Here is a 14570-nt window from a genome sequence, read left to right as displayed (position 1 = left end):
TTTTTGTTTTTGTAAGACGGTCGATCTAACAGGATAAAATTAGTTATAGAAAAAAAAAAAAAATTATTATATAATAATAATATGAGTGTAATTTTGTAATAAGTATGTTATGGTAGTTTAAATTAATTTAATTACAGAGGAAGAAGTAAAATTTAAAATTAGGTGGGGGAAATAGCATTATGTCAGTTGATCGATACTTTTAAATTATGATCGGTGAAATAATGTTTTGTCCCATGCAAAAAAATAAAAATCTCCGAAATAGAAAATAGGAATCAATTCGGATGGAAATCGGATTGGAATATAGTACTGTGCCAAGTAATCTAATAGAAAAAATATATATAAGATTTTGATTAGTGGTACAATACTATATTCCGTGCGAGATAATATCTTCAGAAAAAAAAAAAAAAGAAAAAATATATATAGACATTTGATCAATTGGTGATACATTTAATAGTTGTGCATATGAACGAACTTTTGAATGGATCATACAATCGTTCAAATGAAGTTAACAAATCTCAATAAGAAAAGTATACATTCAATATCTTGATAATTTAGTCTTGACGTCAACTTATACTTTCGTTAAATAGTAAGGTAAGCGTCAAGAACTTGAATTAACAAGATAAAGAAAAAAAAAAAAAAAAAGAGAAGGATAAATAAAGATAAAATCATTTTAATGCTGGTCTATACCACAAACACAACTTTGATTAAATAGTATGTTTGGGTGATAGGTCCGCAGTAAATAAGATAAATTCAAACGATATTGTAAAAAAAAAAAAAAAAAGAGGAATAGATTAACAAACTAAAATTAGATAAAAAGAATTTAGAAATTTTAAAATGGAAGATTTATATATACAAGGAGTAAAAGAAAAAAAAATATAATAAAATATATGCATAAGAAATAGGAAAACATGTGGGAAATAAAGGTAAAATATAGAACTAAGGTAAAAAGAAAAAAAAAATATATATGATTATAAATTTGTTAATTAATATAATTAACACGGTGTTGGAGATGAAATACATAAGGAAAGTATATATATATTATGTAGACAAAAAGAAAATATTGTATTAACTTTAAGCATTGATATTATAAATACTAACACTAAAATAAGTGATATTGTGAAGAAAAAAAAATATATATATATATATGTTATTAAATTAAACTAACATAGATAATAATTAATAATGATATATTGTAATACTAATTGTAATCTAACAAAAAAATTAAATGATAAATTGTACTTAATGTTGAAAATCAATGTAACAAAAATATATTGTGGATTGTACGTATATTTTTGAAAACAATAACGGAATAATGTAACCAAATATGTAATTGTAAAATGATAATTATTGTAAACATGATTGTAATAACTTATGAATGTAAAATTGTAAATTAGGGAAGGTGCTTGTACTGAATATTAAGAAATGAGCCACATTTTAATGTTTAGACAGTAAAATATGACTTTAAGAGGGGAGGTGTAACGAACCCAATAATACACATAATATATTATTGTGATCGTTCCGCCTACGGCTACATTAGGCAACATAAAGACTAGATAAATATTAGCACATAGAAATTCGACTAAATAAATCAAAGTCATATATCCTATTAGAAAACCTATGGGAATATAACGAGAGGGCAATATGATCTTGAACCCGCATTTCGATAGGTCCTACAACCTCGCCTGAATCATAAATCATAAATGTACGAATATAATATTTAGATATTGCTTATGAAATATACATATATATATATTATATATAATGCACAGTATCTAAATATTGACGGATGGCGTATAACATATAATATTGCAAACACGATAACAGGACACGATTCTTGGAATAACCAGGCGTGGGAATGTATCGATAATTAATTGAACAACGTCCTGTGAAATCCGCAGATAAGTCGATAGACTAGGGGGGAAGTAGAGAGCAAGAGGCCCTATAAAACCAGACCCGAAACGGCCTGTAGATCAGACGTGTAACACCACAGCACAGGCGAGCACCTTCACGAATGACAACGCAATAACTTGTCAAATTGTACTTAGAATATTTTCAATAAAACAACTAACTTTTCAATCAGTATTAAATTATTTATTAACTCTACCTGAAGAAAATCCTCTACAATCAGTCTTGCTACCTGAAACTTTATGAGCTAAGCAGTAACTCAATTGCTAGATCATAACAGTTCTTAGTATGCTTAAACGTTTCAATTCGCTTCATTTGAATTATATAATAAAATAATAATAATAATACCAACCCTAACACCAAACGTTATCATCTTATATTGAGCCAGTCAATATGTTGTAACACAATTTGCAATAACTTTTTATATTAATCTAAATATCTGTTAATATAATATTATTATAGTTGAAATTGCATTCACAATCCTATACTGTGATTGTATTTATATTTGTTATACTATGCTATTATGAAACTTTTTACATTTGTTTTTTACTTTGTACCGTATAAAATAATTTGGTATTCAACCACTAATTGTTATTATAGTACTCTAGCTTTATATTTAGCTCTCTATAACTTTGCTATTCATGTCTGTATGAATAACTTTTAATAACAATCTAAATATCTGTTATTGATTTGTTGTACATATATTAATATATTAAGTAACTTTTTACATATGTTTTTACTTTGTAATGTATAGTTAATTATATTCAATATTTTATTGGTATTTGACCACCAATTGTCATTACAATGTTTGTATTTTATAATACCTTTAATCACTATTATGCCTATGTCAAGAACTTTGTGATTTATATCAGTATGAATAATTTTAAATAATAGTCCAAATATCAGTTAGTTTCAAGTAGACTGTATTGTTATGTTTGTATTGTTTTTACTGTGATACGTAACGTTTTAATTGTATCATCAATATTTTACTACCTACCTTATTATAATTACCTACCTATTACACTACTATTTGACACAATTCAATACTGTTTGGGCTGCCGGCTATTAGCTTGCATTTGGCCGGGCAGCTACTTAAATATAGGGAAAATGGTGTTCAACTTGGGACGGGATAGGTGACCAATAAATATAAATAATAGCACGTCGTATATAAATGATAATAATATAATAAAGATACAACAAATGTGTTATATTATGTTAAAATATGTCGGTCGGGAAAACGTATCTTCCCGAGCACGACTTAAAACAATAATAATAACAGATTATGCCTATATGGGCAAATAATAACAATTAACAACAGTGATGATATAATAGTAGATATATATTACCGGTCGCACATACGCCGCAGCGGGGCGGGGTATCGGCGGCGGCGGCGGCTGCGACACCGGACGATGGCAAGCGGCCGGATTAAGGTCGATTCACACATAACAGTGACGTGACGTGACGTGAAGTGACATCAGTGAGCTTCAGTGAAAAAAAAAATATTAATAGACCGTGCGTGTTCACACGCGTCCGACGCAGTGAAGCTCCGACGTTCACAGTGCTCGTCAGGCATCCGTGATAGAAAAAAAATACGTCGTCGCCGATATTTTTTGTTTTTCACGGACGTCAAAATACAAATTTTGACTAGTGTATTTTATTGTAAGTTGTTTTTATGTAAAATAATTATATCATGAACGACGAACTTTTGATTGAGTTGGTGCGGAACAGACAGGTCCTTTATGATTTGAAGGACCCGAAGTATTTAAATTCCGATTTAAAGGGAAGAATATGGCAGGAAATTGGCAAGGAAATGAAGACTGATGGTGAGTATTTGTTATTTGTTATTATTATTATTATTATTAGTATTCAACGTTTATATTAACTATTAGTTTAATACATGTGTATCAATATATTATGTGAAATAATTTAAGTTGGAAATTATCACATTTTTTCAACAAAACTAGAAATTGCCGCAGTATAAAATAAAATAAAATAAATAAAAGTAGCAATCGAACGTCGTCGGGTCATTCCGCGTATACGCGTATATTTTTGAACACAAATAGATAAAATATTATAATTAATTAAATATAGAATGTGCCCGGTCGTCGGTGCGATAAGCACGCGACGACGACAGAACAGCGTCCCACAGCTATATATAGAAAAAATAAAAACAGAATAGTTTAATATATATTTATTTATTTTATATATTTATTATTATTTATAATCGTAATAATAATAAATGGATAGGTATGGTAATCAATGCATTGTTACGTTTGAAAAGTTTGTTAAAATGTGATTTTGCCATGGAACTGATCCAGCTTCTGAAGAAAAATAATCTTTGAATGCATCTCTTATTTGAAAAGCTTCTCTGGTAGCATTTCCACCTCGATGGGACAGGTTTATTATTGTTGAGATTACTTGATTGTTATCGTTACCAATTGCATCTCCTCTGATGACAGGTGCAGCTTCATATTTTCGTATGAAATTATACAAAACGCAGCTGGCCAATATTATGTTGTCTACATTATCTGGTAATGATTGTATCCGCCTGTTGTACAATCTGAATTTTTGACATAGGATTCCGAAACCCTTCTTGCACGACTGAGACGATAATTAAACAATCTTTTTGAATCGTCGAGTTCCTGACCGGGGTAAGGGCGCATAATGTATGTCTTTAATGGAAATGCCTCATCGCCAACAATTACATGAGGAAGTTCAGTGTTTGTGCCCGGGAGTGATGAGGGTCCAGGTACCGATAAATTACCCGATTCAAATGCTTTACCAATGTTAGAATGTGCCCAAATACCTCCATCACTGTTTCGACCATATGCACCTATATCTACTGCAATGAAGTTATAATTTGCATCAAACATGGCTAGCAACACAACTGAAAGAAATTTCTTGTAATTGAAGAATTGAGAACCACTGTTTGGTGGAGCCTGTATGCAGCAATGTTTTCCATCAACAGCTGCTATACAATTTGGGAAATTCTAAATATCTCTAAACTCATGTGCGTATCTTTTCCAATCTTCTTCTAATGGTTCAGGCATCACTTCATTCATCAAAGCTTTAATAATTGCACTACATGTTTCGGTTACTATTGACTGTACAGTGGAGTGACCAATCCGGTAGCTGAATGATATTGTTTTAAATGAATCGCCTGTCGCCAGATATCTGAAATAAAAATATATTTGTAAAACAGTTACATACTAATAATTATATAATTTTAGAACGATGAATGTATTGATTTTACAATGATGTGTGTTTTTATATATTTTTTTTTATTTTTCTTTATTTTTTTTTTTGTGTCTGTGTACACGATAAGTAGTCGAAATAATGCTTGGATTTTCAACTTCAGTATCTTTTTCGATTAGAAAGTGAATATTGTTGGTGCATTGGGAGGTCAAAATTTAAAATTCCCAGTAATTTTCAAAAGCGCCAAGGAAAACAAAAGAAAAGTTAAGGAAAAACGGGACTTTTTACGCAAAATCAATTTTTCATAAAATTGAATTTGGTTTTTGTTGTAACTTTAAAACAAATGAGCGTAGATACATGACATTTTCACTGGTTGTTCATATTTTCATTTTCTATACACGTTAAAATTTTCAAAATATTTTGATTTATTTTGAACTGTTTAGGGACATTTTCATTTTCCATTTTTTTTTAGTTTTTTTTCTAAAAAATAAAATTTTATTTGTTGGTTAAAAAAGCTTGAAAATTTAATAGAAGGCTCCTAGTATATTTTTTCAAAAGCAGATTAAAAATATTAAAAATCCTTAGTCAGGGTTTTTATTTATAAGCATTTTAAGTCCAAATCTTGACAAAATACGGAAAAATCACGATAATTTACAAATTATTTTAAGTTGAAAATTCATAAAAATTTTTCTTTTTAAATCCAAAATTTGAAAATTTAATACAAGATTATCCATAAGTTTGTCTACCTTTATCATAAAAAAAAAAAAAATCTCTACAAGAAAGTCAAATTAAATTTTTATGAGCGTTTGAAATTCATATTTTTACAACATTTAATACTCACTCGATTTGTCTGCACAGGTGGTAATTGCAAAGCAAGGTGGAGTAACATACGAGACAACTTCCGAAAGTCTTTGAGTAAAAGAAGAACCACAAGTGGACAAGCTGTTAAAAAAGTGAAACCGTACAGATTTGAAAGCCAGCTACAGTTTTTGCTTGAATACATGGAAGAACGCGAAACAAAGGGGAACATTGGAAGGCATCCTGACACTGAATATGCAGAACTTAATAATGATGATGAAGGACAAGAATCTCTGCAAACAACTGATATTCCTAATTCTCCAGAAGTATCTAAGCAACCAGTCAGCCAGTCACTCACCCAACATAATCCTACTTCTAGCAACGATACACTTTCTCCAGAAATATCCAAGCAACCAGTCAGCCAGTCATTCACCCAACATAATCTTTCTTCTAGGAACGATAAACCTTCTTCCTCTGCTGTGGAATTTGCTAAGCCTAGTAGGAAAAAAAATATTCAACCTGAGACAGCAGCATCTACACTCATGAAGTACTTACTTGAAAAAAAGGAAGAAGAGACAAAATCAAGCAAAAGTGGACTACCCACCGTAACTTTGGACAACCCTATCGACTGTTTCCTCTTTGGGATATCACATACTTTGAAATCACTACCTCCATACTTGCAGAATATAGCAAAGACTGAGATTTTTTTTACAGTGCAAAAGTTGGAGTTGCAATCGATGCAAAATTACTAGCCTCGACATCCAAATCAGTTGGAAACCATTGACAAAACTTCTTCTTCCCAAGATACAGCAAAAGAATATTGGGAAAATTTCATATCTGATTAATTATAAATTATATATAAATGTATGGTAATAAATATAATATTAATTTAATTTTTGATTACATGAATATATTATTAAGAATTTTGAGTAGTTAATACCTAATTATGAATAGATTGATTACCTTGGCAATGTTAGTTGAAAAATATTAAGTATACAGTCATGTTTTTTTTAATAAGCATTGTAAGTTCAAATTTTGACAAAATACGTAAAAATCACGATAATTTACAAATTATTTTGAATTTGACTTAAAATGGTGTTGTCAAATATCAGGGTAGCCGAGTTGATCTTACTGCGACGAGTACCTACACCCAAAAGTACTTGGGCAATCACACATTTTTTAAGAATTAACATTTTTTAAGTTGATCAGCTAGTTATTTATAAATTACAAACACTCAAACAAACAGCCAGTCTTTCTCTTGCAGAAATAGCCCGTCTCCAGCATGTGTCTTTTTTTTATATACTTCTCCACTTTTGTTAGCAAATCACAAAATGCATTTTGGCTCATTCTAAAATATTCATAAAATTTGAATTCGTGGTCCACCAATCCTCTATACAATGTTGCAAATTTTCCTTCAGTGTCTCGAAACTTCCATATGGGATGAACCCAGTGTCTTCTTTTTTCCTTCTTTTCGTCCTCGTCCAAAAGCAATGCTATTATACTAAGCTCTTCAATACTAAAATCCATGGTGCACTCAAAAAGTAAATTAATTAAATAAATAAACACTAAAAATTAAATTCTGAATGACAGACAGTAGACAGTAGACACGACTGATCACGAGGGAGCACTGATATGAAAAGGTACGGTATTGTGAGGATGGAAGTGAAAAATACATCACGGATGGCACTGAACACGGAAGGCTACGGTCACGTCACGTCACTGTTATGTGTGAATCGACCTTTACGTAACTGACCGGATTACGTAAGGCGCAAAGGACGTAATCCCGGCACTGAAAACGTCGTCGAACGCGGAACACACGCAATAATAATATCGACGGTGGACGATATACGCGTTGCTGCTCGCGACGTGAATTATGGCCCGTCGGAGATCAACGACAACTCGACTAATGAGTCGAGACGAAATAACACTGGGCGCGAACGTCGGCGACGACCAGGGCAACGGTAGTCGATGCAACGTCGAACACGACGACAACGGCGTCGAAAACGCGATAATCTCGTGAGCGCGAAATAACAATACACAACTAGGTACTTAAATATGCGCGGATAATTCGCACCACATGTGGCTATCGATAAACGGCACAAAACAACGGCCGGACGCGACGCACGCATGGTCTGCTCGCGTAGAGCGTAGGGCAAGGACGTTCTAAGTCGCCAGCGGCGACTCGGCCGGAGGCCGGCGTCCGTGGGCTGCGCGTTGCGCTGTCTCGCGGACCGGTTGCTAAATGTTGCGACGAAAACGGCGGCAAGTTCGAACAAATACTATAAGCTATTTTACCTCTCATCACTTAGAATTTCTGGTAATTTGTAACGTCTATGTAAGAATAAAAATAATATTGCAAGGCGACTCAAGACTTATATTTAATAGCCTAAAGTTTTATTTGTATCGTCACCATATTATAATGATACATCAGTATTGGTTGGTGTTATTTGTATTACACTGCCAATTATTGTGTTACACATCTACCAATGGCACAAACTATTCAAATACATAATTACACCAGTAAACATATCACATCAGACCCCTAGAAATTTGACATCTAACACATAGGCTACTCATATTATTATACTCTAATATTACTAATATTAACTAATGTGTTAACCATGATTATTATATTAAGGTAAGAAATAAAAACGAGACATGTGAAAAAAAAAAGTTTTTATTCCGAATAGTGTATTACGCAGGGCAAGAGACACCTTAGGAAGAACAGACGAACTTTTAGGTGAAGCTAGGTACTTCTTGCGTAGTCAAACGTCGGGCAGCACGTCAGAGCTTCAAACCAGTACCGAAAATCCAAAACATCAAAAAGTCAAAAGTTCAGAGCATCCAGAGCAACCGAAAATCAAAAGTTCAGAGCACCCAGAGCAACCGAAAATCAAAAGTCCAGAGCATCTAGAGCAACTAAAAATCAAAAGTTCAGAGCATCCAGAGCAACTGAAAATCAAAAGTTCAGAGCATCCAGAGCAACTGAAAATCAAAAGTTCAGAGCATCCAGAGTAACCGAAAATCAAAAGTCCAGAGCAACCGAAAATCAAAAGTTCAGAGCATCCAGAGCAACTGAAAATCAAAAGTTCAGAGCATCCAGAGCAACCGGAAATCAAAAGTTCAGAGCATCAAGAGCAAATGAAAATCAAAAGTTCAGAGCATCCAGAGTAACCGGAAATCAAAAGTTCAGAGCAACCAGAGCAAACGAAAATCAAAAGTTCAGAGCATCCAGAGCAACCGAAAATCAAAAGTTCAGAGCATCAAGAACATCAAAAAGAAAAAAGTTTTTATTCATCAGATCTGAAAAATATTAGAGGAAAAAATATTGTTAGGATAATGGCATTACAAAAAAATTATCCAATTGACAACTTACGGTGTTGATATGATTAATGCAGCCAATTGCCGCAACGCCGATCTGCATGTACCACCAGCCATCGATTCACACAACGCCTACAATTTATGTAAACAAATTAAACATGGCATTAAAAGGTATTCTCAAATTCACAACTAACTGTGGTCTCTCCAATACCACATGTGTGCATTCATATCCTACAATTTTGTATTTATTTAGCACTATTAGGATTAAAAATATTACTTACGGTTGATGCAATCGGGGTCGATGTTCCGATGGGTTGGGGACCGGGAGTCTGAGTGCGTGTCCTCGACCTCACAGACAGACTCCGCGGCGGCCTTATCCTCACGGAACTCGACCCCCGCCCCCCCTCTTTTCGGAACTTTTGAGTGTACTGAGGCTTAGTAGGCTTACCCATTTCAAATTTATATTTAATTAGCATGTACAAAATTAAATAAAACTAAAAAGTAAAAACGTTAACGAATAAATGATATCAAAGAATTATGTGTGTAGTATGAACTGACTACTCAGACTACATAACTACTTCAGTACTTTGTGACTTTTACGACTTTTAATAATTATTATTATACAAAGATATTTAAATATATATTTTCGGGGGGGAAGTTGGCTTATCACGAATTCCCTTATCATTTACAAGAGGTTAGAACTGATACAGCTTGCTGCAGCTGCAGGCTGATATAATATAAAATCATAGATAAGATCTTTTATTATCTATATGCATAAAATACATATTATATATATCTGCGTTCGTGAGTCGTGACACACATTTTTAAAAAATATAATGAAAAATGTTTTGTTTAGTTGAATGTCCCTTTAAAGCAAAAAAAGTAGTTATATGCCAAATATTTTTTTAAATATGCTAGATTTATAGCTAGTTGCTAGATGTAAAATCTAGTGGCTATGTCAGCATCGAAATATGCTAGATTTAGCCATAAAATGGCTAAATTGGCAACACTGCTTCAAGATAGCTACAATAAACGCCTTAACAACTATTTTTCCTAAAATAAAATTACGTAGATGCCATTTCCACTTCACGCAATGTTTGTGGCGAAAAATTCAGGATGTTGGCTTAGCATCCGTATATAAACAAAATGAAGATATTCAAATGCATGTTAGGAAGTGTGGAGCAATGGCTTACCTTCCTATTGATAAAATTGACGACGCTTGGCTTATAATTCAAAGTAATGCACCTGATGACGTGAAGCTATCTGAATTTAACGACTATTTTGTTGAAAACTGGCTCGACTCCGCCACTATTTCTAAGGAAATGTGGAATTGTTACAATGAAAATCACCGAACCAACAACATCGTCGAAGGATGGAACCATAAATTTAAAACACTGGTGGGAAGATCGCACCCGAGTATTTGGGTTTTAATTGAAAAACTAAAGACAGCAGCAGCAGAAAGTGACCATCGACTTTTACGCGCTGAATTAAATTTAGAAGGGACTAAACGTAACAAAAAATATATAAAATTGGACGAGAGAATCAAACGTATTATTCAAAACTTTTTAGAAAATAACGATTTAGACAATTGCCTCAAAAAATTGTCGATAATCGTTAAATTAGATTAAATTGATAGTCCAGTCCTAAGCCTGACCAAGTGTGAAGGGAAATGAGTGTGTACGCAAATACAATTAATGTCATTCTGGGTAATTACATTGTACGCAAGTGAGAACATTTGTAACTAAAAATAGACTGTACGCAAATGAGGCGTACGCATCTGCACCGGATCCTTTTCAAAAATTCCCGCCTTCAACAAAATACCGACTATTACTTATAACGACCACAATTACTTATTACTACGGCGAACGTCATTCGAAGTGACTGACTTGCTAGACACCCAAAAAAATACGGCGGCTATATGGGTTTTTTACGGAATTTCGAATTTCCAGCGGCATAACCCGGGCTACCACGTCGAACCGCGGTGGTCCTAACCTTATCACCAGACCTCCTTATCACACACCAACCGCTCGAGACCGTCGACCAGATCAAAAGACCACTGCAGCTTCCGACATCGGTTAAATCTCTTCGCCAAATAAAAAGACGACGGCTATATGATTTTCATGGACCCCCAAAATGTATTACAATTTTTTTGACTTAATTTAAAGTTTTCGGCGACAGTTATGAACGCTGTCCGCGATTCGACGCAATCGGATTGCATACCTGACGACGTGACCCGGCCGTCGTACATTGTCCACTATCCGACAAAGTCGGATTGCCTACCGGGAACACTGAGGTGACTGACCTGCTAGACACTCCAAAAAGACGGCGGCTATGTGATTTGCAAGGACGCCCGAAATATTTTGAATTTTTTTTATGTAATTTTGAGTTTTTGGTGCCAGTCATGAACGCTGTCCGCGATTCGACGCAGTCGGATTGCATACCTGATGACGTGACCCGGCCATCGTACATTGTCCGCCCAGTAGTCTACCCTTATTACTACGGCGAACTTCATTCGAGGTGACTGACCTGCTAGACACCCATTAAAAAGACAGCGGATATATGATTTTCATGTCCCCCGAAATATTTTGAATTTTTTTTATGTAATTTTGAGTTTTTGGTGACAGTCATGAACGCTGTCGGCGATTCGACGCTGTCGGATTGCATACCTGACGACTTGATCCGGCCGTCGCACATTGTCCGCTATCCGACGAAGTCTGATTGCCTACCCTTATTACTACGGCGAACGTCATTCGTGGTGACTGACCTGCTAGACACTCAAAAAAAGACGGCGGCTATATCCATGACGCCCGAAATGATTTACATTTTTTTTTTAACGTAATTTATTACTTAATTTGCGGTTTCTGCAGCAGTAATGAACGTTGCATACCTATTGCCAATGTTGTATATGCATGCACGCGTATGTATGTATGTATGTATGTATGTATGTATGTATGTACTATGTATATATATGTATGTATGTAATACATATATAGGGATAAATGTGTTGACTCGGGGTAAGACGAGTGTGTGACTGATTCGGTTCTCACGATGGTCTACGTGACCGAAAGGGCTGGGTCAGCACATTCTTATAGGCCTGGACGGACCGTTGCGGCGGGCCTCGCCCGGCGGACGGCAGTCGTGTAAGGTCGAAAGAGTGAGTAACACCCGCGTTACTGGTCAGAGCATCTTTTATAGTTTATTACAGAGCCTCATATAGTTTTAATCAGAACCTCTCTCAGTGTCAGTATTTATATAGATTCATTACATTAATTATATATACATTAATTCTTTTGTGTTTAATTGAAATATTGAGTATTAATATCAACTTATAAAAGCATTATATACATTATTACAACAAGTGTCTAATTTTATAAATTGGTAATCTTAGTATACGTAATCTACGTGTTACTTATTTAACACCAATACCTACGGTTTAACGTCATTCGACGGTGGATCACACTTCATTGGTGGCAGCGGTGGGATCTCTAAAAGAGAAAAATTGTCATAATTTATTTTGTGACAGTGCAATTTTGGAGATCACTAAAGAACCTACGTGGACCACCGCCGTTTGGTTTCAACCGGTTTGGTGTCAGAAAATCACTACGGAAAATCAGTACAGGAAGATAAGGCAATCACGTTCAATAATCGGAGACTCGAGTGTCTAAAGGTATATATATAGTATACATATTTAAAAAAATATATAGTGTATATCGGAAAATTACGCACCGCCGTCGTCAGTGTCGTAACGGCGTGTTACATTATACATTCGGCCGGTCGGATATAATATATATGTATATACGCCGGTGTGTACTATATACATCTATACAATTCATTACCGGACGGGCGTGCTGACATCATCGTCCCGCAGCCGCCGTCGAGGCAACCCGATCATATAAAATACGATCTAAGAAATAGTGTTAATTCGTTCGATACGCGCTGCTGGCAGTTTCGTTGTTGTGCGTCATATAAAATATTCATACGCGTCACCGTAGCTGCCAAGGCAAATCGTTCATACGCTGTGGGCCAGCGTCCCGTACACACGAGCGAGGAGGGGTCGGTTGTTATCGCCGTCGTCGTCGTCGTCGTCGCAGCCACCGCCGCCGCCGCCGCCGTGTTGAACAGTGTCATCGTCGAGGAGCAGTACGCGACGCCGCCACAGGAGTAGGGCAAGGTCAACGCCACCGTGTCAGTGAGTCAGAGTATCAACAACATCGTGCCGCTATCTACAGAAGCGTTATCGAGAGTAAACAACAACAGTCGACAACAATTCAATATGCAACAATATTTATTAGGCACAATTTTTGGGAACTTTATAGCTGCTAGTGTATGTCGAAATCAGGGTCGGACGATAATATTAGCACAGATTTAATTGATTTTGATAGCTCCAGTAGTGATCCCTTAAGTGGGGACTTGTATGAGCCGAATAGTGTATTACGCAGGGCAAGAGACACCTTAGGAAGAACAGACGAACTTTTAGGTGAAGCTAGGTACTTCTTGCGTAGTCAAACGTCGGGCAGCACGTCAGAGCTTCAAACCAGTACCGAAAATCCAAAACATCAAAAAGTCAAAAGTTCAGAGCATCCAGAGCAACCGAAAATCAAAAGTTCAGAGCACCCAGAGCAACCGAAAATCAAAAGTCCAGAGCATCTAGAGCAACTAAAAATCAAAAGTTCAGAGCATCCAAAGCAACTGAAAATCAAAAGTTCAGAGCATCCAGAGCAACTGAAAATCAAAAGTTCAGAGCATCCAGAGTAACCGAAAATCAAAAGTCCAGAGCAACCGAAAATCAAAAGTTCAGAGCATCCAGAGCAACTGAAAATCAAAAGTTCAGAGCATCCAGAGCAACCGGAAATCAAAAGTTCAGAGCATCAAGAGCAAATGAAAATCAAAAGTTCAGAGCATCCAGAGTAACCGGAAATCAAAAGTTCAGAGCATCCAGAGCAACCGAAAATCAAAAGTTCAGAGCATCAAGAACATCAAAAAGTCAAAAGTTCAGAGCATCCATAGCAACCGAAAATCAAAAGTCAAAAGTTCAGAGCATCCATAGCAACCGAAAATCAAAAGTCCATAGCATCCAGAGCAACCGAAAATCAAAAGTTCAGAACATCAAGAGCAACCGAAAATCAAAAGTTCAGAGCATCAAGAACATCAAAAAGTCAAAAGTTCGGAGCATCAAGAATATCAAAAAGTCAAAAGTCCAGAACATCCAAAGCATCGAGAAGACAAGGAGCACACGGAACACCCAGAAACTCAACCAAATTCAGAGCATCAAAAATATTCAGGAAGTACAAAAAGGCAAAAACTGTCAGAGCAACAGATAGAAATCATGAACAACGATACCTCTAATTCAA

The 14570-nt window shown here is 35.2% G+C and overlaps 1 protein-coding gene across 1 annotated transcript; it reads left to right on the top strand.

Moving 5' to 3' along the window:
* The first annotated feature begins 3595 nt into the window (after window positions 1–3595).
* Window positions 3596–6650, top strand: LOC132953241 (transcription factor Adf-1-like). The gene is made up of 3 exons (XM_061025762.1): window positions 3596–3728; window positions 5959–6286; window positions 6362–6650. Exons 1-3 carry the CDS (start codon window positions 3596–3598, stop codon window positions 6648–6650), a joined length of 750 nt encoding a protein of 249 aa, XP_060881745.1.
* Window positions 6651–14570: the final 7920 nt, after the last annotated feature.

The sequence above is a fragment of the Metopolophium dirhodum genome, unplaced genomic scaffold (genome assembly GCF_019925205.1).
Source record: "Metopolophium dirhodum isolate CAU unplaced genomic scaffold, ASM1992520v1 scaffold1, whole genome shotgun sequence".
In the NCBI taxonomy this organism is placed as follows: domain Eukaryota; kingdom Metazoa; phylum Arthropoda; class Insecta; order Hemiptera; family Aphididae; genus Metopolophium; species Metopolophium dirhodum.
This window is presented reverse-complemented; position numbering and strand designations above follow the sequence as displayed.